Source organism: Mercenaria mercenaria, chromosome 10, assembly GCF_021730395.1.
Source record: "Mercenaria mercenaria strain notata chromosome 10, MADL_Memer_1, whole genome shotgun sequence".
Taxonomy (NCBI): domain Eukaryota; kingdom Metazoa; phylum Mollusca; class Bivalvia; order Venerida; family Veneridae; genus Mercenaria; species Mercenaria mercenaria.
In genome coordinates, this window is record NC_069370.1 from 80,683,475 (window position 1) to 80,706,770 (window position 23,296).

At 35.6% G+C, this 23,296-nt stretch overlaps 1 protein-coding gene across 4 annotated transcripts in view; it reads left to right on the plus strand.

Annotated features, from left to right (window-relative positions):
• Window positions 1-15,084, plus strand: part of LOC123560124 (obscurin-like) — a 39,489-nt gene extending 24,405 nt beyond the window's left edge. For 2 of the 4 annotated variants that reach the window (XM_053516582.1, XM_053516583.1), the window contains 9 exons: window positions 763-1,035; window positions 4,296-4,568; window positions 6,664-6,936; window positions 7,320-7,341; window positions 8,430-9,124; window positions 9,521-9,636; window positions 13,254-13,483; window positions 13,710-13,789; window positions 13,960-15,084. In XM_053516582.1, coding sequence (XP_053372557.1) covers window positions 763-1,035; window positions 4,296-4,568; window positions 6,664-6,936; window positions 7,320-7,341; window positions 8,430-9,124; window positions 9,521-9,636; window positions 13,254-13,483; window positions 13,710-13,789; window positions 13,960-14,162 — 2,165 coding nt within the window. In that variant the 3' untranslated portion in view covers window positions 14,163-15,084. The remainder of the gene's footprint in view (window positions 1-762; window positions 1,036-4,295; window positions 4,569-6,663; window positions 6,937-7,319; window positions 7,342-8,429; window positions 9,125-9,520; window positions 9,637-13,253; window positions 13,484-13,709; window positions 13,790-13,959) is intronic. The other 2 variants (XM_053516584.1, XM_053516585.1) reach the window with 2 other exon arrangements.
• Window positions 15,085-23,296: the final 8,212 nt, after the last annotated feature.

Sequence of the window (23,296 nt, forward strand, 5' to 3'; positions counted from 1 at the left end):
TCACCAAAACTAATGCAGATATTGAAATGAAACTTCACATGTGTCTTCGGGGTTATAAAACTAGTTGATAGCATCAAGTGTAACTCTTGTATTTCTTCATGTTTGAATTCGTGTTGTTTGTGAACTTGGCAATGGTACTCAGGTGAGCGATGAAGTGTCAACATGGTCTACTTTTTTAGCTTTTGTTAATTAGCTGTGGTTGCGTACAATAATTATTTTAGTTTTAATGATTTCTCTTTTTTCCAAAACAAATTATCTTGTATCACAAATATTGCACTGATATACATATATGTTTGTGATTCTTCCAACACATGTTTTTCTTTATATCCAGAGAGTGCTTGTCCTTTGGTCTTACCGTTTAAAGTAGGCGGTATCGGGAGACACAATTTTTGCTCACCTTTAATTATTGCCAGGTCCTCTCCCAAATTTATTCAAATGGAGGCCTTCGGCCCTTTTGAGGAGCCCTTGAGTTAAAAAAAGAAATACATTTAAACAACGTCCTCTCATTAACCGCTTTATGGATCTTCGTCATACTTGGTTTGTAGGATCACTATAACGCCCTCTCCAAATTTGTCCAAATGAAACAATGCTTCATTCTTCTTTTGAGTGTCTCTAGATTTACAGTTTTAACACAACTAGTTGTTCTTTATGTTCTGCAACCTTGACCTGTTAATGTTTTAATTCCCGTTAAGATATCATATCTGGACATGCCTAGTTAGTACTAAAGTCTCATAAATACATATTTGACAAATATCTTTTCAGAGCGTCCGAAATTTACTAAACATCTTCATGATGTCAAAGCTAAAGAAAAAGAAATATTAACCCTAGATTGCGTGCTTAACAGACCTACAATTTCTGTAACCTGGTTTAAAGACGAGAAAGAAATTGAGAAAGGCGATAGAATCACCATTTCAAATGAAAATAAGCAACATAGTCTGAAGATAAAAGATATAAGTAAAGATGATGCTGGAGAATACAAATGTGAATGTAAAGATTACAAGGATATCATCTCAAGTTGTACTGTCAAAGTGGAAGGTAACTGTATATAATTGTAAACATTACATAAGAAGTAACACCTTTTGCAGAATGGGCCAGACACGGTACCTGTCTGGTCCCTAGCGAAATGTCCGTGTTTCCAGACATAGATGTTATACAGCAAATGTCAGTCATAGACGAAGTCCTGTTTTGGGTTTATCTGAGCACAAAGTTCTCGCGGTGAGCTATTGTGATCACTCGCCGTCTGGCGTCCGTCCGTCGTCCGCCCACGCTTCTCTTCAAACGACATCTCTAAAACTGTGTAGTGGAAGTTGGTGAAATTTGGCGTGGGTATTCCTTGGGTGGTCCTTTTTAAAACTGTTCAAACCGTTCTGCTTGTTTGCTCACTGGGGCCGCCAGAGCTAAAAATAGAAAAATCTTCAAAGGGCATCTCCTCCTAAACCGCTAGTTCGATTTTGAAAAATCATCTTGTATGAAAGGGCTGGCCTGATTTTGAAATAATTTAACACAAATGGTCATTGTGTGACACTCTACCAAGATTGTTCAGATTATTCCGAGTCGTCAAAAAACATGGCCACCAGAGGGCGTGGTCACTTTTCCCAATATGTATATAGCGGAAACTTAAAAAAAATTCTTGTATGAAACTGCTTGCCCGATTTTAGAATTATTTCACAGAAATGGTCCTTGTGTGACTCTCTACCAAGATTATTCAAATTATTTTGATTCGTCAAAAAGCATAACCGCCAGAGGGCGTGGTCACCTTTACTTATATATGTATAGTGGAAACTTTAAATGAAACTGCTTGCCCGATTTTAAATTAATTTCACAGAAATTGTCCTTGTGTGACCCTCTTCCAACAGCATTCAAATTATTCCGATTTGTCAAACAACACGACCGCCAAGACTGGTTTCACATATTGTCGGCATGTTCCGGTTGACCGATATTTTGCGGAGTTATGGTCCCTAAATGTCACTTTTTGATAAGGTTCGTCCGAAAAAATTTATTTTATTAGTTTTTCTCAATGTAGACAAATGAACTGAATTGAAAGCTAAAAATGCTAGAAATTCTTTCCACGGCATACTCAATACTGGTGCACGATATAGCTATTCAATACTACTTACTGCCTTTGAATTAAAGTTTATGGTACTAACCAGTATCAGGTGTAGTTGCGCATATTTTATGGGTATATTTGGTTGACTGTTTTTTTGGTGAAGTTATAAGCCTTTAAAATACAGTATGCTACACTCTAGCAACATCGTTTCTCCACCAGCACTATTCATATTTACACAGAAATGTTTATATAATGCTGTTTAACATTACAAGTGGGCTAGCTTGGAGAAGTACGTCCAAAGTTATGTTTCCTTGATTTATCAGAAATGCCATATTTCACTATATTTACGCTTGAGCGTCTTTATTTTTGAAATGACCCTTATCGAGTTCCACAGAATGTGTTTATTAGGAAGATCTCTTTCAATGTCCTTTATGGGTAAAGGCAGATTAGAAGGGTGAGAGTAATGTCCTCTTGAAACTTCAGAAATATCATACTTCACTTTGGGGTACACTCCGACATCTTCATATCTGAACGGATCCAATAGTACTTATATAAAATGTATATACTTGTAAAATCAGTGTCAGGTCACAGTGCTGGTGGACCAGACTGTTAATTGCTGCGTTATGTCCTCTTTGATTTATTAATATTTATATACAGTGTATTTCTTCATATACCAAACTTGCTGTTTGAATTCGTGTTGTTTGTGAACTTGGCAATGGTACTAAGTGAGCGATGAAGTGTCAACATGGTCCACTTTATTAGCTTTTATTAATTAGCTATGGTTGCATACAATAATTATTTTAGTTTTAATGATTTCTCTTTTTCCCAAAACAAATTATCTTGTATCACAAATATTGCACTGATATACATATATGTTTGTGATTCTTCCAACACATGTTTTTCTTTTATATGCAGAGAGTGCTTGTCCATTGGTCTTACCGTTTAAAGTAGGCGGAATCGGGAGACACACTTTTTGCTCACCTTAATCATTGCCAGGTCCTCTCCCAAATTTATTCAAATGGAGGCGGCCCTCTTGAGGTGCCCTTGAGCTAAAAATAGAAATACATTTAAACAACGTCCTCTCATTATAACCGCTTTATGGATCTTCGTCATACTTGATTTGTAGGATCACTATAACGCCCTCTCCAAATTTGTCCAAATGGACTCAAACAATACTTCATTTTTCTTTGTTAGATTATGTCCCAAATTTGTTTAACTTAGGGCGGTCGGTTCTTTTAAAGGGCCGCTAGAGCCTAAAAAGAAATATATTTAAACACCTCTTTTCATGAACCACTAGAGTGATGTTCATTAGATTTGGTATATTGCATTATTCTAACACGACCAGCGAATAACCTACATACATGTAGAGCAAAATCTATCTCGGGTTATTCTGCAATAAACCACTCGCGTGCAATGACGTCATCCGATCCAGGTGCGTAGCACGGTCGTAAAAAGTAGTTACCATTTTTTCTAACACTGTTGATACTAGTATGTCGTGTTAGAATCGAAATAACAAGTTCCCAAGTGTGATTTATCGTAGAATAACCCTAGTTTTTCGTTCTTATGCGAAACAATATATCACTCAGGCCTACGGCCTTCGTGATATATTCTTACGCATAAGAACTCAAAACACGGGTTATTCTACGATAAACCACACTTGGGAACTTATTATTTCTTAATTATAAGGTCCTTTCCACCATTTGTTCAAATGGGGTTCTTAACACAATTTACGTGTCGTTCGTGTCAAAAATAACAACAAAAAAACATTTAAATGATTTCTGCTCTTGAACGTCTTGGTGGATCTTCATAAAATTTGGCCAGCAGCATCATTATAAGATCCTCTCCCAAATTTCTTAACACAGTGGCACTTTGCCTCTTGTAGGGACCATAAGTTTATATCAAACACAGTTGTTACCGTTCATTATTTAGTGTGTTATACCTATATTTAACATCAAACAATCAAGGTCAGGTGAGCGACTTAGGGCTACCAGGGTCATCTTGTTTCAAAAGCGATCTCTAGTAACGAAATGATGCCTTCCGTTTCTTCTTGTAAAACGCTGTCTGTTTAAATCATGTAGATATTCTGGATGTCCTAGAACCATGACATTCTAGGGTTTCAATTATCATCTGAACATGTACAATAACTTATAAAAAGCACAAACGTTCTATAGTTATACCTATATATTCATTTATCAAATATAAAATATAAATCACTTTATAAATACATATTTGATAAATATCTTTTCAGAGCTACCGACGTTTACTGAACGTCTCGGTGATCTTACTCTGAAGGAAAAAGATACATTAACCGTACATTGCGAGCTTAGCATGACTAAAATTCCTGTCAAATGGTTTAAAGACAACGTAGAAATTAAGAATGGTGGTAGAATAACCATTTCCAGTCAGAATAAGCAACATAGTCTGAAGATAAAAAATATAGGTAAAGGTGATGCTGGAGAATACAGATGTGATTGTAAAGATAACAGGGATATCAACTCAAGATGTACTGTCACAGTGGAAGGTAATTGTATATGATTGTAAACATTACTGTGAGTATTAACACATTTAGGGGGATGGTCCGTCGTCCATCGCCTTGTGTCCTGCGTCAACGATTTTTCTTGACCATCTCCTCTGCAACTCATGGTCAGAATTACACAATACTTTGTCAGTAGCATGCTGGCATGGACCTCTATCAAGTTTAGTCAAATTGTTCACCTTAGCCCCAAATTTGTACAAGTGGGGGCAGGCCACTAAAGCTAAAAATTGAAATACTTTCATTAGCATATCAGTTAGTGATCTGTAACCCCTTTTCGTTACACTGACAGGTTCAATCAGCAACATCTCCGTCTAATGTAAACTAAACCACACCTTTAATTTCATTGGCTAGTATTATCTGCACTCGTGTTATCCGTGTGTACATGTATCACCGGTGCTACAAAGTCATTACAGAGCAAATTGGCGGTGGATGCCCTTCTTCAGTATTTTGATCAACTTTCAGTATCGCAACTGTTAAATTTAATAAACATGAAAATGATGGAAGTAGGACGATTTGGATATAAACAGCAACAATAAAGCAAATGACTTTAGCGTACTTCTCAAAATTGTTGTCCCGGTCAATGATGTATTAACATCGTGGAAATAATACAAAGAGTGAAAGGTGCAGAAATGTAAAACTTTAACTAAGAAAGTACAGCTTGCATTAAAAAGAAGAAAAATACACTTTGTTATTTATATCTTTCTTAGCTAAACTTGGTCCGTTCATTATATAGACACATTATTTGTTGTGTGCAGTTCCTGTATTTTGACAGTTTCTCCGCCTCCTTGAATGTGAGAGAACCATAGCAGGCGGAACTATGAATTCTCATTACTTTTGTACCACTTCATGATTTTTTCAGTTTTGAAATAATATGAAACTAAGTTCAAAGTTGGTTACTTTTTTGAAAATCCTTCCCTTATGATTGGATAAAAAAGATGTTTGAACTCAAATTTTCATAATCGTATGTCCCCTACAAATTTTGTTAAAATGGGGACGCTTAGCTCCTTTTAGCGGCCACTAGAGCTAAAAGTAGAAATTACTTTAAATGACTTCTTCTCATGAATGGCTTGATTGATCTTCATCAAACTTGGTTTTGAGGATCATTGTAAGGCCCTCTCCCAAATTTGTTCATGTTGGTGTTCGGCACTTTTAGAAGTCGCTAGAGTTGAAAATTTAAAAAATCCTTTAAAGGTCTTCTTCTGAGGAACCGCCCGCTGGTTCTTCATCAGACTTTTCCTTTGGGATCATTGTAAGGTCCTCTCGCAAATTTGTTCAAATTGGGGCACTAGGCCTCTTTTAGTGGCCGGGCCGCTAGAGCTAATATAGAAAAGGCTTTAAAGGACTTCTTCTCATGAACCGCTTGATGGATCTTCATCAAACCTGGTCTGTAGTGTCATTGTAATGGTTCTGCTTAGTCCATTTTAATTGACACCATAGCGTCACAGCAAACTATAGGAAAAACCTTTAAAAACTTTTTTGTTAATGAACTGCTTAAAGCATTTTCACCAAACCTAGTTAGGAGCAAGGTCAGATGTGCAAGGTCCTCTTCAGGTGAGCGACTTTGGCCCATTTGGGCCTGTTGTGTTCCTTTTAATATGATGAAGAATTTTCTCTTATTTTCCAACCAATTTAACAACTAAAATATTATGAAGATTACTTTTTTATGTTTGTAGATGTTAGATGCAACCAACAACAGTTACTGTAGATGCAAATTTTAATCTGCAATTAGTTTATATTAAACAAAGTTGTTACCATTCACGATTTAGTTTGTCATACCTATCTTAAACATCAAACAGTCAGGTCAGGCGGGCTACCAGGGTCATCTTGTTTCAAAAACAATCTCTAGTAATGGAGTTATCCCTTTCATAACGTTGTCTGTTTAAATACAACCTTTAAATTATCTAGATCTTCCAGATGTTCTAGAACCATGACATTTAAGGGCTTCAGTTATCATTAAAGCTGTCTCTGTCTGAATGTGTATAAAAAGCACAAACGTTCTATAGTTATACCTATATATTCATTTATCAAATATAAAATATAAATCACTTCATAAATCCATATTTGATAAATATCTTTTCAGAGCTACCGACGTTTACTGAACGTCTCGGTGATCTTACTCTGAAGGAAAAAGATACATTAACCGTACATTGCGAGCTTAGCATGACTAAAATTCCTGTCAAATGGTTTAAAGACAACGTAGAAATTAAGAATGATGGTAGAATCACCATTTCCAGTCAGAATAAGCAACATAGTCTGAAGATAAATAATATAAGTAAAGGTGATGCTGGAGAATACAGATGTGAATGTAATGATAACAGGGATATCAACTCCAGTTGTACTGTCACAGTGGAAGGTAATTGTATATAATTGTAAACATTACTATGATATCATTTTATTTGCTTTAAGTGATATTAGAAGCGTGTCGAGGACGGTATCCGTCTAGTGTAAGGCTAAAAGTCCGGTCCGCTCGTTCAGACATCGACGTTGTGTAGCCAATTGATAAAGCCAATAGGAAATTGATTAATCATCAGTTTTATTATTCACATGCTTGTTTTCCTCCTCAGTTTAACTAGTCAAAATGCTTGAATCGCGTATTGGCCTTGTTTTCTCGTAATTACTCAGGTGGGATACGTATGTGCCCATTTTGTTTCATAAATCCGATGTTGTGTGCAGTATTGCACAGACGTGAATGCAGTTCGTAACATTTATATAAAATTAGACATAATTATTTTTCAGATACTCCAGCCACATGGATGAAGTAAGTTCAAAGCAAAATGCTATCAATTAATCCAAATAACCGTGTGATAACATGTAAACACTGATTTTTAGAAAATATTTCATTTTTATCCTCCGCCGAAGGCGGAGTGATATAGTTTTGGCGTTGTCCGTCTTTCCGTCCGTCCGGAGCCATATCTAGGAAGTGGTTTGGAATATTTAGATAAAACTTCATATACATGTTCACCACTATAGGGAAATGCGGCCCGTCAAATTTCAGTCAGATTACCCAAGTAACACCAGAGTTATGGCCCTTAGTAGTTTCTAGTGTTAACTATATAGGGTATTATAAATATGGCAATTTCTGCTTCATAACTTGTGACATATTTGACCTAGAACTATGAAACTTAAATTGACTCTTTAGTAACTTCAGAGTTATTGCCCCTTAATTGTATATAAAAATCCACATATTTGTACATAGCAAACTAACCAATTGGTAGAATTTCATTAAACTTCTTTCATTTTTTTCCATGAACATTTATTATCAACATGTGAAGTTCTTTACCCACACACGGTCACCCCCACCGCCCTGGTCACACCCCCCCCCCCTCTCCCCATCCCCAGTTTTTAAAATTGTAATTATAAAATATTTCAAAAGCTGAGTATTTATTTTACTTTCCTTCTACCATAAAATTCATGGTACTTCTGATGAATACTGAATCCTTGGTCAGTACTGGTTGATTCTAAGAGCACGGTCAGTGTTTATCCATTCTAAAGTAATGATATTAGAGGGATAAGTGTGCTGCCCAAACATTGGGCGTGAAAGAAACAAATGTTACAGTTACAATGTCAGATTCTTTAGTCTTATTTTCTTAAATCATTCCATAAGTATGATAAACACTTTGTTTGATGATGTGGCTTTGATCATAAAATTGTATTTTTTCTTTTGCATTTGAAGCATAGTATTTTAAATCATTAGTGCTTTTCTAGTATATAAATCCGCACAGTATTAAATAATGTATTCTGGATAGTAATTTGACTACTGACATTTCGCATGTGTACATTACCATTTGTAAATAAAGTAAGCTAGCTTATAGGCACACTCAAAATGCTCATTTGTCTTTGGTACAGGTCACCGGCTTTTGTGATAGTATGCAGTGTTGTGCTTAATATTTTGATTACTTACACTGGTATACTTGGCGGTACCACAAGTGGCAAGCCATACCAAGTTAAAGAGGTGTATGATTTAGTTCAACGACTGGATGGTATCAATAAAGCTGTTGAAACCGTCGAGTGGCAACAGCAAACTGATAAAACTACATTTTCAAAGAAGTTGGAAGAGTACAAGGTCACGTTATCCCAGAAGGATAACACTGAGTTTAAACGTATATCTAATAGAATGGAAGAAGTAAGCCGTGATATTTCTACAAAAGCTGACGAAAAAGAACTTGAAGATGCCAGAAGAAATTTTGAAGAGAAATTAGATAAAATAAAAGATAAATTTACGACAAGAGTCGAAGACGTACAAGAGGAATTAAGTGCTAGATTGGAAAAATTAACTGATTTCACAGATGAGTTCAACAGGACTTTGTCAGAATACAAAACGACATTTGAAAAATTTGAACATGGAACAAATGATAAAATTCAAGAGTTAAATACATTATTAACCAATTTAAGATTAACTGTTGAGCATGACTTGAAATCAATGCTCACGAAGGTTAAAGACCAAGTAAAGGGAATTGAAGAAGCCAAACAGAAAGCTGATGAACTTTTAGGAGGATTACAAGGTGATGTAAACAGAATAATCCCGAATACATTCAACAAAGGTAAAAATTAAGATATTTTATCAGTATGATATAGAACATAATCCTCAACAAGAGTAGAATATTTATCCCAATTTACTTAATTGTACGTCTGGTAACAAACAAAAAGATTATTTTTCGAATCTTACAGAACATATTTCTGGCTTTTTTTCAAAATGAGAGAAGTACATCTTTTTTCCTTTAAATAAATTGACCCAAGACCGCTATATTATCAAGAGTTTAATTTTGTTCTGTTTTCATATAGTTATGTCTAGATGTGGCATATGATGCATTTAAAAGTCATAACGCTAACTGTGTCATTTCATAATTAAATTGTTTCCATAAAGGAGCTTTTACTAGTGATTTTGTCTCAAATGATTTTTTTTAAATTATTGCTAATGAACCTTTTTCATTTTTAAGAGGCTCTCACAATGGCATTTATGGTGTTGATCATCTTCGTATTTATGCTTGCGTTATGGATATACAAAGTGCAGAATAGTCTACATGCCGGTGGTCCTGGAGAACACAGGGATATGGTAATACCTTTTTTTTTTACTTAATTACAAACACATCTGTGTGGTAATGCGTGGTATTTCGATATTGATAACGTTTATTAGAGTTGCTGTTGTGCTACGAAGTTATTGTATACAAGTGCCTTTCAGTAATGGTTTACGCACGCACTTTGCCACATTTAAATTGTGACCAGACCACAATAAAGTTATTATTGAAATATCATACAATTAGGTGACCGCACGCTTACTTCAATATGGAGAGCGTTTGTATTTGGGTAGTTTGGTTATCTGTTTGATCCCTAGTCAAAGTTACAGTCCTCCGTGTTTGACAGCATTATTCTTCCACCTGTGATGCAAATGGAGAAGTTGGCTGTTACTTGCGGAGAAGAGTTTAGTACTGATACAGAATCCAGAACATTGATAACTTTCCACCGTTACATAACTGAAATGCAGTTGTGGAACGGTACTAAACCTAAGAAAACAACAACAAACAAACGAAAACTAAAACAAGAAGAAAACATCGATAAACTAGTTTCATCTTCTGTCATAAAAATTAGTTACATTTGTATATCCTTTACATATTCCTTATTTGGAGCACTCACCAAATTTCCATGAAGATGTCATTTAGAACTTTACACCTTTGTGCACATTTCATGGAAAAACTTTTGAAAATTTATCATAATTTAACTCATTATTTCCGTATCATCACTGTTTGATGTAAGTTTGGAAATCCGATTCGACAAATATACACTTTTACGATGCACTTTTAATTAAGATTTATGAAAAAGCATTCGGGACCCACTATAAACATATAGTACTTGCCTATTTCCACTGAATATCAAAAGACACAAGTTCTGACAACAGCATATTGTTGTGATAAAACTACAGTCCCTATTTCACATGCGATCAAAATTAACAGGAGCTTATTGCTTATTGATGACATATTAAATGAAACTTTACGTTAGGTTTGTAATTTAATGAATATCTGTCATTATGCCCCCTTCGAAGAAGGAGGGGTATATTGTTTTGCAGATATCTGTCGGCCGGTCGGTAGACCAATCGGTTTCCGGATGATAACTCAAGAACGCTTGGGCCTAGGATCTCTAAAACTTAAATGGGAGGTTGATCATGACCAGTAGATGACCCCTATTGATTTTGGTATCAGTAGGTCAAAGGTCAAAGTCATAGTGACCCGGAACATTTAAACCGTTTCCGAACGAAAACTTGAGAATGCTTGGGCCTATGATTACGAAATTTTACAGGGAGGTTGATCATGTCAGACCAGCGGATGACCCCTATTGATTTTGAGATCAGTAGGTTAAAGGACAAGGTCACAGTGACCCGGAACAGTTAAATCGTTTCCGAACGCTTGGTCCTAGGATCACGAAACTTAATCGGGAAGTTGTTTATAAACAGCCGATGACCCTATTGATTTTAAGATCTGTAGGTCAAAGGTCAAGGTCACATCGACCCAGAACAGTAGAACTTTTTTGGCCAAGTAACTGGATAATACTTTGATCTAAGATCACATTTGATACGGAGGTCACTTACGATTGGTAAATGACCCATAATTATTGATTTGAGGTCAATACGTCAAACGTCCAGTGCACAGTGACCAGATAATATCTGTTACTTGTGCAGTTACTGAATGCATTAGGATGGGGTGGTGGGGGAGGGGGTCATTTTTAGTTCTTCGAGCTGTTTATTTTATTCAGTTTTGAAATAAACAAAAGTTGAGAGAAAAGACTTATTTTGAATGTCGTCCTTGGTTAAATAGTTTGATGGTAAACAGTTTTAGACTAAAATGCATTACAGCCGGCTAAATATATCTGGAGAAAGCAAAGACTTTTGAAGTAAATGCATAGTGTACACAATTATTTATAAAGTCTGTAGAAAGATCCTCTTGAAGCACAGAATGCAGCCAAGAAGAATAATAGCAAACTCGGTTTGATTGAGTCTGTTCATGAGAGGTAATGAAATGTGCAACACCTCTCACGCCCCCTAGAACCGGCTTAAGCAGAACTCTATTACACATCTATTGAATGGACTCCATAATCCCAAAGGACTACACTGATGTTGCAACGCAATTGTGTGATTAATATGATAAATAGGCCTTTGTGAAACAATAAACGAGATATCAGTTCTGTGCATTTTTCTTGTCTTAAAGTTATTTAGCGGTTTTGGTTTGATAAAAGTTTTTTTGAATCATTGAGCCCGCCCGCTTAGCTCAATAGGGAGAGCGCAGATTTATGGATTGCTGGGTCGTGAGTTCGATCCTCGAGATAGGCGAATGTTCTCCATGACGATTTAATAAAAGACATTTTCTGCAATGCCTTGGTAGCCTAGTTTAGAGACCGTACAAGAGTTCTTCGCGTACTTTGATTTTTGTAAATGTAATGGGTATTATACAGTGGACTCTGTATCTATGAATCATTGGAATGAATGAATGACAGTCGATCTTAGTCATAATTGACAGGGAATGCTAACGACTTTGTGTGATGCAGAAAAGTATATAGTTTGTAACTGTAATTTCCTGTCAGTTGAAATGCTCTCGAAATTTGTAAAATTATTGCTTAAAGTTTGACAAAGCTCGCTGTCTTTGAAGTTCGCCTACTGCTAAAAAGAATAAAAGATTCGGAGAAAGTTATTTTTCACTGGTACTGCCAGTTAGTAGGTTCATACTCTAAAAACACGTCAGAGAAATTTAGGCAGATTTGACCAATAAAAATGTTTTTCTTTACGCAAAAATTGCCTTTAGCTGACAAAATCAATACACCGATAATCTGGAGTACTCCGAACATGTTATTGTCACAAAATAGTGTTAGTTCACGTAATGTTACCGGTGCACTTACACTGCCTAGCTATAGATACTGCTGTTATAGCGAAGTGGTAGAGTGTCCCGGTCAGAGCTTGAATTTTTGCATTCAGTTACAGCATGCAGACTGTTCCAGATGTTCTATATTTTAGCGAACAGTATAGTGGGTCATTATTTAGCAATCCAGATCACTTTTGAATGTAAAATTAAATACACTAGAAAATAACCCATGTATTATGTCCCTTGTTGCTTCTGCTCTACATGTCCGCGAAGAGTTAAAATTCCTTGATCACAAGATTTTCATTTATATGAAAATATTAAATGCTCATAACTATACACTTCTGGTTAAAATATTGTAAATATATCTATTTTATAGAAATATATGGACATTTGCCTGCATTTCAAAGCTTTTTAACTTCATACCTGTGTTTTGAAAAAATTAGGTACTATCTCTACCTAGTGATTGAGCGTCCGCTTCGAGTGCGGGAGGCCGTGGGTTCGCACCTATGCCGCGTCATACCAAAGACGTGAAAAGTGGTACTAGTAGCTTTCTCGCTTGGTACTCAGCATTAAGAGGATAGTGCTAGGACTGGTAAGCCTGGTGCCTGTATCATATGACATGGTGGGGTATCATACGGCATGATATTCCAGTGAAGTAGCACTATAAAGTTGGGCATTGTGCTCACTGTTACAGTTAAACACCGTCGCTTTTATGACTGAGAAATTGTTTTCAGTTACTTTTGAAAAAAATCTGTCGACATTTATCTTTTTCTGCTTTTGCAATTACATGATTATTAACCGTATTTTTTATTTTTCTACCCTGTAGAATGCCAAGGATGTATTGCAGCGTATACCACGCCGAGTTCCTCTCAGTAACTCAATCTGTATTGTAAGCTTTGATGAGGCCAGGCAACCCGCACATGAGGCGCTTGTCAGCTCTGCCTTTCTAACTGTTGGCAACATCCAGACAAAGTACTTTGTTGTTCGGCGACATGAACACTTGCTTAACATGCCAAAATGCAAGTTCTATATTATGTGTACAGAGTTTTCTGAAAGGTACTAACTATTTACTTAGATTTTAATACATATTACAGTTTAGTGAATAAATGATTACGCTAATTTTTGCAATATTTTAGAAGTGTCTTAGTAACGTCTCCGTTCGAAATATTATTAGAGAACTTAATTCGGTACTAATGTGTAATCTTACGCCTGTGAAATTTAAACGTTTTATCATTTTCATAAAATCTAAAAACATAAAACACAACTTTATTTTCGTTTTAAGGCACGTGATAATTGAAGAACCAGGACTAGGACTTGGTGACTTGAAGAGATGTACATACGAAGCGATACAGCGATATGGAGGTACAGTCCCTTTTTTTATACCAAAGTACTGTTTAATAACAATGCAATAAGTGTTTTAGTACAATATTTCTGTACAATGAGTAAACAAGAAGGTAACATGTTATTCAGTATTTTCTCTCTAACATAATTGATGAAGAAAATATAGCTAATGTCAAATCTTTTTTTTGCAGCTAAAATGATAATATTGTACACACGTGACCCAGGATCGAGGAATCTAGGCGACCAGCTTTACAATCATAAGATCCACTGCGTGTCTGCCCAGCCGGAGCTGTCTGGTCTTCGTGATCGTGGTCGATTTTTCAGCACGTATGACGTGCTTTCGGCAACACAGAAGAAAGCACTAAATGATACTGTTGTCAAGTGTCTTCAGTAGAATATTGTTTGAAAACCAGTTAAAAACTGCTACTTTGATGTCATTTCGCAATGATTGCAAGACTTCTTATTTGAAGTACTTTCTTGGACGGCGAAAAGATTTGCGAGTGCAAGATAGCTACATTATATATGTCAATGTTGTTGAATAAAACTGTTCAGTTTATCAGAAAATCCTTTAAACAGCAAAGATACCCGATTGTGTTATTTGTGATATTGTTGATTTATTTAGTACGTGTTATTAAAATGTATGTGTCAAATAGAAGTTGCAGCCCAATGTTGCATTATATGACTAAATTATAGTAATGCGTGTGTTTTGACACTATGTTCTTTGTTTAAAAAGTTTCAAAGGTTTTGATTACGTATCACACATCTATACATCAGGTGATCGAGTAGAAAACTACATTAAACGCAAGTACTTAGTTACGACCCTTTGGAAGTATGAATATGAATTATTCAGCGTAAAGATATACAATATGTTTTTATACTTCTACACATGTTATAGTTCTACTGTCTATAAGTTAACATTGGTATATTAAAGTTTCATCCATTATTGTTTGTTTCAAGAGTTGTTTAAAGTGATACAAGCTCAGTAAAAGTTTTCCGAAATTTATATAGAAACTATTTTGTTAAAGTTACCTTTGGTGTACACTTACCATTACCATTGTTGTTAATTACACATATATGAAAGATTATGTTCTAAGGTTGATGATTTATATATTTTAGTTAATTTATGTTTGTTCGCGTCAGTTTGATAAGTGATTTAAAATGCTTCTATCTTGCAGGTTTTAGTTTTGTATGTTACTTTGAATAAATGGACTAGTTTTATGTGTGAACATTTCTCAATGTAGCCTTCCAACATGCGCTTTGTCTTTTGTTAGGCATTATTTTATAACACCTGCTTATGATTAAATATGTTAATTGCAGTTGGTGTATTCTTGTTGCTCTTCAAATCAAACATAGCTTATTGTATTATACATATATGGAAGCGTCCTGGTGCCAGCAGAGAGATTTAAATTTGTCTTACGTACGACTTACTTTCTCCTAAGTAGGAGTTAGTATCTCCTACGTAGTACTTAGTATCTCCTACGTAGTACTTAGTATCTCCTACTTAGTACTTAGTATCTCCTACTTAGTACTTAGTATCTCCTACGTAGGACTTAGTATCTCCTACTTAGTACTTAGTATCTCCTACGTAGGACTTAGTAGCTCCTACTTAGTACTTAGTATCTCCTACGTAGGACTTAGTAGCTCCTACGTAGTACTTAGTACCTCCTACGTAGTACTTAGTATCTCCTACTTAGTACTTAGTATCTCCTACGTAGTACTTAGTATCTCCTACGTAGTACTTAGTATCTCCTACGTAGTACTTAGTATCTCCTACTTAGTACTTAGTATCTCCTACTTAGTACTTAGTATCTCCTACGTAGGACTTAGTACCTCCTACGTAGTACTTAGTATCTCCTACGTAGGACTTAGTATCTCCTACGTAGGACTTAGTACCTCCTACGTAGTACTTAGTACCTCCTACGTAGGACTTAGTATCTCCTACGTAAGAGTTAGTAACTCCTATGTAGGACATAGTATCTCCTACGTAGTACTTAGTATCTCCTACGTAGTACTTAGTATCTCCTACGTAAGAGTTAGTAACTCCTATGTAGGACATAGTATCTCCTACGTAGTACTTACTATCTCCTACGTAGTACTTAGTATCTCCTACGTGGTACTTACTATCTCCTACGTAGGACTTACTATCTCCTACGTAGTACTTAGTACCTCCTACGTAGGACTTACTATCTCCTACGTAGGACTTAGTACCTCCTACGTAGGACTTACTATCTCCTACGTAGGACTTAGTACCTCCTATGTAGGACTTACTATCTCCTACGTAGGACTTAGTACCTCCTACGTAGTACTTAGTACCTCCTACGTAGGACTTACTATCTCCTACGTAGTACTTAGTACCTCCTACGTAGTACTTAGTATCTCCTACGTAGGACTTACTATCTCCTACGTAGGACTTCGTATCTCCTACGTAGTACTTACTATCTCCTACGTAGTACTTAGTATCTCCTACGTAAGAGTTAGTAACTCCTATGTAGGACATAGTATCTCCTACGTAGTACTTAGTATCTCCTACGTAGGACTTACTATCTCCTACGTAGGATTTAGTATCTCCTACATAGGACTTAGTATCTCCTACGTAGGACATAGTATCTCCTACGTAGGACTTAGTATCTTCTACGTAGTACTTAGTATCTCCTACGTAGGAGTTAATAAATCGTACGTATGTCACTGTCTAAAAGACTATCAAGCATGCGTAGTGGAACAATATACTCGTGTGTACACGGCATGGATGACTTTATAAAAACACATTTTCCATCTGGTATGAAATACCGTGAAATTTTACTTTGTCTTGAAAAAATAAATGGGTTTACTTTGACATCGAATATAAAATATATATACGTACATCGGGTAGTTTTTCAAGTCTTTATGGGGACCTCCATAGTGCAGAATTAATCTCATGGGTGAAAATACCTGGTAAGTCTAAAATAATGCACTAGATAGTGTCCTAAATTACACAGTTAACACAATAATAACAGTTAAACTATTTCACATCCAAATGTTTGCATTTCAATTTGTTAAACAATTAAATCTCAATAACTTCATTAAATTACTTTGACATCGAACATAAAATGTTTACAATAAAAAACTAATTCCAAACTATTTACTCTCTCTCTCTCTCTCTCTCTCTCTCTCTCTCTCTCTCTAAGAGTCTTAATTACTGTATATTTTCTCTTAATTACAGTACTATATTTAGCTCATTTTTATATATTTTTCCTACTGAATTTTGTGATCTATTCCCTAGAATACATTCAATAATAGTGTTCCGAAAAACTAATGTCAAATCAACTTGTGGTCCGACGGTTTTGCTTCCTTTAACATGGTGTGTGTATCTTCTATATATTGTATATGTTGTGAAAAAGAGGAAGAATAGAAGAGTATTCAAATAAAGTGAAGCATTTTTTGCCATAAAATCTTTTATCAACGAATATCACGTCGAATTTGTAGTTTTCAGTCATTAAATCTGGTTATCCTTTGTGTATGCCTAGAGAGAAGAAATTAAGGACGAGTAACTTGGTAAACATGATTTATTCCCCTTTATCGCTCTTCACAGTAGAGGCTTTTTTTTAATATAAGAGCTAATTTCATGCGAAATAACCTTTACAATTTTGTTTGATCAGAGTGACCAGATAAAAGAATAATTGACTAGTTGAAACTTACTAAATCTTATAGAACATGGATACTCGTGTCATGCAATCAGGTCTATATAAATTCATTCTTTGTTATTGGTTAGAAGATAATTTCACTGAATTCAATGAAAAGTTATTTATTTAAGTCCCATTCTCGAGACAACACATAAAATACAAGAATATAAATAGTTTAGAAAATAAATTAAATATTGCAATAAATGCCTTTTATCAGCATGCAATTAAAAAGTCAACCAGCAATTAACACATGTACCGGAAATGCAAGTAGGACCACATAACGTTGCAGCGCCGCAGAATAGGAACCCTTACGTATGAGTTACTAAGTCCTACGTAGGAGATATTATGTCCTACGTAGGAGATACTAACTCCTACGTAGGAGATACTATGTCCTACGTAGGAGATACTAAGTCCTACGTAGGAGATACTAACTCCTACGTAGTACTTAATATCTCCTAAGTAGGAGATACTATGTCCTACGTAGGAGATACTAAGTCCTACGTTGGAGATAATATGTCCTACGTAGGAGATACTAACTCCTACGAAGTACTTAATATCTCCTACGTAGGAGATACTATGTCCTACGTAGGAGATATTAAGTACTACGTAGGAGGTACGAAGTACTACGTAGGAGATACTAAGTCCTACGTAGGAGATACTAAGTACTACGTAGGAGATACTAAGTCCTACGTAGGAGATACTATGTCCTACGTAGGAGATACTAACTCCTACGTAGGAGATAGTAAGTCGTACGTAAGACAAATTTAAATCTCTCTGCAGGCACCAGGACGCTTCCATATACATACACGAGGACCGCCAGGATAACGTAGTGGTAAACCTTTCGCATCTAGTGCGAAGAAACTATAATAGCCACATAATGATGTGCTTTTCACAACTGTATAGTGGCATAAAAAGGCCAGTGTATTCGAAAGTACCACGCTTGTACCTTTATTTAGCATAGAGATATATACCTACATTTGATTTCATTTTAAAGTTAAAAACGTACCTTTCTATTCAAAGGTTATGAGGCTTGTATCAAAACTTCTAAAACCTCGTTCGTGTACATAAAACAGGTTGTATCCTGTATGTAGAACCTGTATTTAATGTTAAACATTGAAAAGAGGGTTGAAAAAACTCTTACTATCTCTTTAATTGGCTATCTTAAGATCGTTAAACGATAATATGTACACTCATGTTCAGTCAATGTGTTTAAACAGTACCGTGATTAGGTTTTTAAAATATACGGTTTAGTTTTAAGGTTTTTGACAACTGGTTACTTCAAGGCAAAGGGTACCTGGTACATACACTGTATTGTAGAGTTTTAGTTTAATAAAATTTTAGAGTATTTGGCACATGATCTTTAGAATATTATCGATTTATTACATCAATAAATCATTTTGTTCTTTGTATGCCCCCACATTTATGTGGGGTCATATAGCGTTGCTGCTGTTCGTATGTCCGTTTGTACGTCCCGAAATATTTTGTATTCAACTCCTCCCACACTATCAGCCTGATTTGCTTCGAACTTTCACAGATGAAGAAGCTTTATGTGCAAATGACCATAAAGGAAGGAACGTTTGCTCTCACTATTTTAACTGCAGTAATGGCCCTTTGAAAGTTTTGCTTAATAGAATAAAGAGAAAAATATTGTGTGTACAACTCCTCCCACACTATTAGCCTGATTTGCTTAAAACTTTCACAGATGAACAAACTTCGTGTGCAGATGACCGAATAGGAAGGAACTTTTGCTGTGACAATTTTTACCGCAGTAGTGGTCCTTTGATATTGCTTTATAGAATATAGATAAAAATCTCCAACTTCTCAAACACTATTGAAAGGATAATGAAGGAACTTTTGCTGTGACAATTTTTACCGCAGTAGTGGTCCTTTGATATTGCTTTACAGAATATAGATAAAAATCTCCAACTTCTCAAACACTATTGAAAGGATAAGCTGGAAAGTTTTACAGAATGGAAATTTTTCTGTGGCTGTTTTTAGCTCACCTGAGTACAAAGTGCTCAAGGTGAGCTTATGTGATCGCCCTGTGTCCGTCGTCCGTCGTCAACAATTTGACTGTTAACATTCTAGAGGTCACAATTTAAGCTCAATCTTAATGAAACTTGGTCAGAGTGTTAACCTCAATAAAATCTTGGACAAGATCGATATTGGGTCATTTAGGGTGAAAAACTAGGTCACCAGGTCGAATCAAAGGAAAAGCTTGTTAACACTCTAGAGGTCACAATTTTGGCCCAATCTTAATGAAACTTGGTAAGCATGTTACCATCAATAAAATCTTGGACGAGTTTGATATTCCGTCATCTGGGGTCAAAAACTAGGTCACCAGGTCAAATCAAAGGAAAAGCTTGTTAACACTCTAGAGGTCAGTTTGGCCCAAACTTTATGAAACTTGGTCAGAATGTTACCCTCAACAAAAACTTGGACAAGTTCGATATTGGGTCATCTGGGGTCAGAAACTAGGTCACCAGGTCAAATCAAAGGAAAAGCTAGTTAACACTCTAGAGGCCACATTTATGACCTTATATTAATGAAACTTTTTCAGAATATTATTCTTGATGATCCATAGGTCGAGTTTAAATCTGGGTCAGGTGGGGTCAAAAACTAGGTCATCAGGTCGAAAAAGCAAAGGAAAAACTTGTTAACACTCTAGATGCTACATTTATTACTGTATCTTCATGAATCTTGGTCAGAAAGTTAACTTGATGATCTTTAGGTCAAGTTCGAATCTGGGTCTTGTGGGGTCAAAAACTAGGTCACCAGGTCAAATCAAAGGAAAAGCTAGTTAATACTCTAGAGACCACATTTATGACCATATCTTAATGAAACTTGGTCAGAATGTTAATCTTTAGGATCTAAGGTCAAGTTCTTACCTGGGTCAGGCGTGGTCAAAAACTAATTCACCAGGTCAGATCAAAGGGAAATCTTGTTAACATTCTAGAGGTCACAATTTTGGCCCAATCTTAATGAAACTTGATCAAAATGTTACCCTCAATAAAGTCTTGGAATTGTTTGATATTGGATTATCTGAGGTCAAAAACTAGGTCACCAGGTCAAATCAAAGGAAAAGCTTGTTTACACTCTAGAGGCCACATTCATGGATATATCTCTATGAAACTTAATGAGAATGTTTGTCTTGATGACCGCTAGGTCAGTTTCGAATCTGGATTACGTGGGATTAAAAACTAGGTCACCAGGTCAAAAAATTAAAGGAAAACCTTGTTAACTTTAGAAGTCAAATTTATGACTGTATCTTCATGAATCTTGGTCAGAATGTTAACCTTGATGATCTTTAGGTCAAGTTCGAATCTGGGTTATGTGGGGTCAAAACTAGGTCACTAGGTCAAATCAAAGGAAAAGCTAGTTAACTCTCTAGAGGCCGCATTTATGATCGTATCTTAATGAAACTTGGTCAGAATGTTAATCCTAATGATTTAAAGGTCAAGTTCCAATCTGGGTCAAGTGGGGTCAAAAACTACGTCACCAGGTGAAATGAAAGGTAAAGCTTGTTAACAATCTATAGGCCACATTTATTACTGTATCTTCATGAAACTCGGTCAGAATGTTAATGTTTATGATGTTTAGGTCAAGTTCGAATCTGGATCATGTGGGGTCAAAAACTAGGTCACTAGGTCAAATCATAGGAAAAGCTAGTTAACACTTTAGAGGCCACATTTATGACCATATCTTAATGAAACTTGGTCAGAATGTTAATCTTTATCATCTGATCTTTAGGTCCATAGGTCAGGTGAGCGATACAGGGCCTTCAGGGCTCTCTTGTTTTCTGAATTATGGCCCTTTCTTAATTTCACAAAATAGGCCATAGTGAAGAAATTTAGTGTGTTCAACTCCCCATACATTTTTTGACGGATGAGATGCACAAGCTTATCAGAGTACAATTTGCTTCAAACTCTTCGTGTGAAGATGGTCTGTACTAAAAACTTTGCTATTTAGAGGATGGGTCATACATGTATGTGGGGCATCCGTGTCCTATGTACACAGTTCTAGTTTCTAATAGCGTTTTCATTTTGCAATGTACTTAAAACTGCCGCCGAGAATTTGTTAAGAGACCTAATTTGCTTCATGAAACTCACACGTAACGTTTATGGCCGAGAGATTATACACACGATACGTAATGGGAAAACGTTCTTAAATAAAACAGAGTTACTGCCCTGGATTAGAATGATTGCTGTATTTACACTTTATTACAGAGTGTTGTAAGTACATTACGTGTTCAATCATTTATACATTTGTACAAACACTGCTGCAGAGTGTTGTTCTTGGGAGATACTACGTGGCTTTTTCAACGCATTTTTATCCTTGTATTTAGGTTAGCGGTACATGTATAAGGCCATTCTTATTTTCTTCTTAGCAAAGAAATGAGAACATTTGCTTAGCACATACACTTAGCGTCAGAAATATCAGTCGAATGTTAACATTCTTCATTTGAAGAGATGTAAAGAAAACCGTTCACTTAATATATCCAATACCACTGGATAGAATTTTACTCCTGATTTTGCCCTTAACAAAAACTGATCGTTCAGGGTCAACTTGATTTTATATGCCCTTTCCCGCTGCAAGTGTTTAACCTTTCATTTACTTGTTTGTTAATATTATGTCGTATATCGTTAAAACGATATTTGCACGCAGTAAAAAATCTAAATATATACTCGTAGATGTCTTTACATGTCTTAATTTATATCAATGTATTCGTGTTTGTTATACAGGATTGTCTGTGTATACAAATGCTTTCGTCTTAGGAGGGTCTCATGGAAGCTTAGCATTAGCTGAGTCAGCCACCTTCCATAAATAAAGAATTTACTTACTTACTTATTTACTTACTTACTAACTTACAATATATAAAAGTGCATCCATTCTCGAGTACTGTTCATTATTCCCATTCAGTATTTATCAGAAACGTTCTTTTCATTGGCTTCAGACCTTCGAGTAATTGAAAATGTAATTACAGTTAATTACAATTTCTCCAGTAATTGAAAGTAATGTGTAATTGCACACGTGTTTGATTATATGTAATAGTAATTTGAATAATTACTCACGGGTTTTGCATGTAATTGCCAGCTATATTTAGTTATATTTCAGTTTTAAAGTGTGCTTGACAGACACTATACTATGTGGGTCTTGTTAAACTCTGTTGTGAGGTGGGGAAAACCTGTACATCCATAATACCATTTTTTATCTTTAAATCGGTACACAATGCATACAGCCTTAATAGTTCAATAGTCTACTTAAATATAACTTTTGTAACATATCATGCAAAAAAAGCAATCATTTAACAAGTAGGATGATTCATTTTCCCTAGTGAAGGTTCAAGGTGTTAAAAATATAAATTCGGATATCTTATGCCTTCATTTTCTGTTTAAAGTATTATAAAAGTTCATTCATCTCCGAGACGAAATATAATAGTTTGCTATAATTAAAAAAATATTCCTGCTTTATTATGGTTGCCGTGTAAGAATAAAAATAAAACAAATTTTGCCTGGGGAAGACAAGATGTATGTCCACTGAATACCAGGTAGGGAGTTCCTTGGAAACGTCCAGTACTTTCTAGTAGTCTTGCGGACATGCACAGACATTCAAAATATTCATTACTAATAAGCCTGTTTGCTGCCGTATGTTAGCCTTCAATGAAGATCCTATATATATTATGGAGGAAAACAAAACACGAAAAATTCGTACATTTAACCACCAATATCGTCATCATGTTGCGAATACCAACTGAAAAAGCCACGAACACTTTTGATGAAATATACACAGTCTTGGCGAGATGTTAGTTTTTGTGGTATTTTGCAGATGCAAATTAGTTGGGGTTTTTTCGCGAACATATTTAATCTGA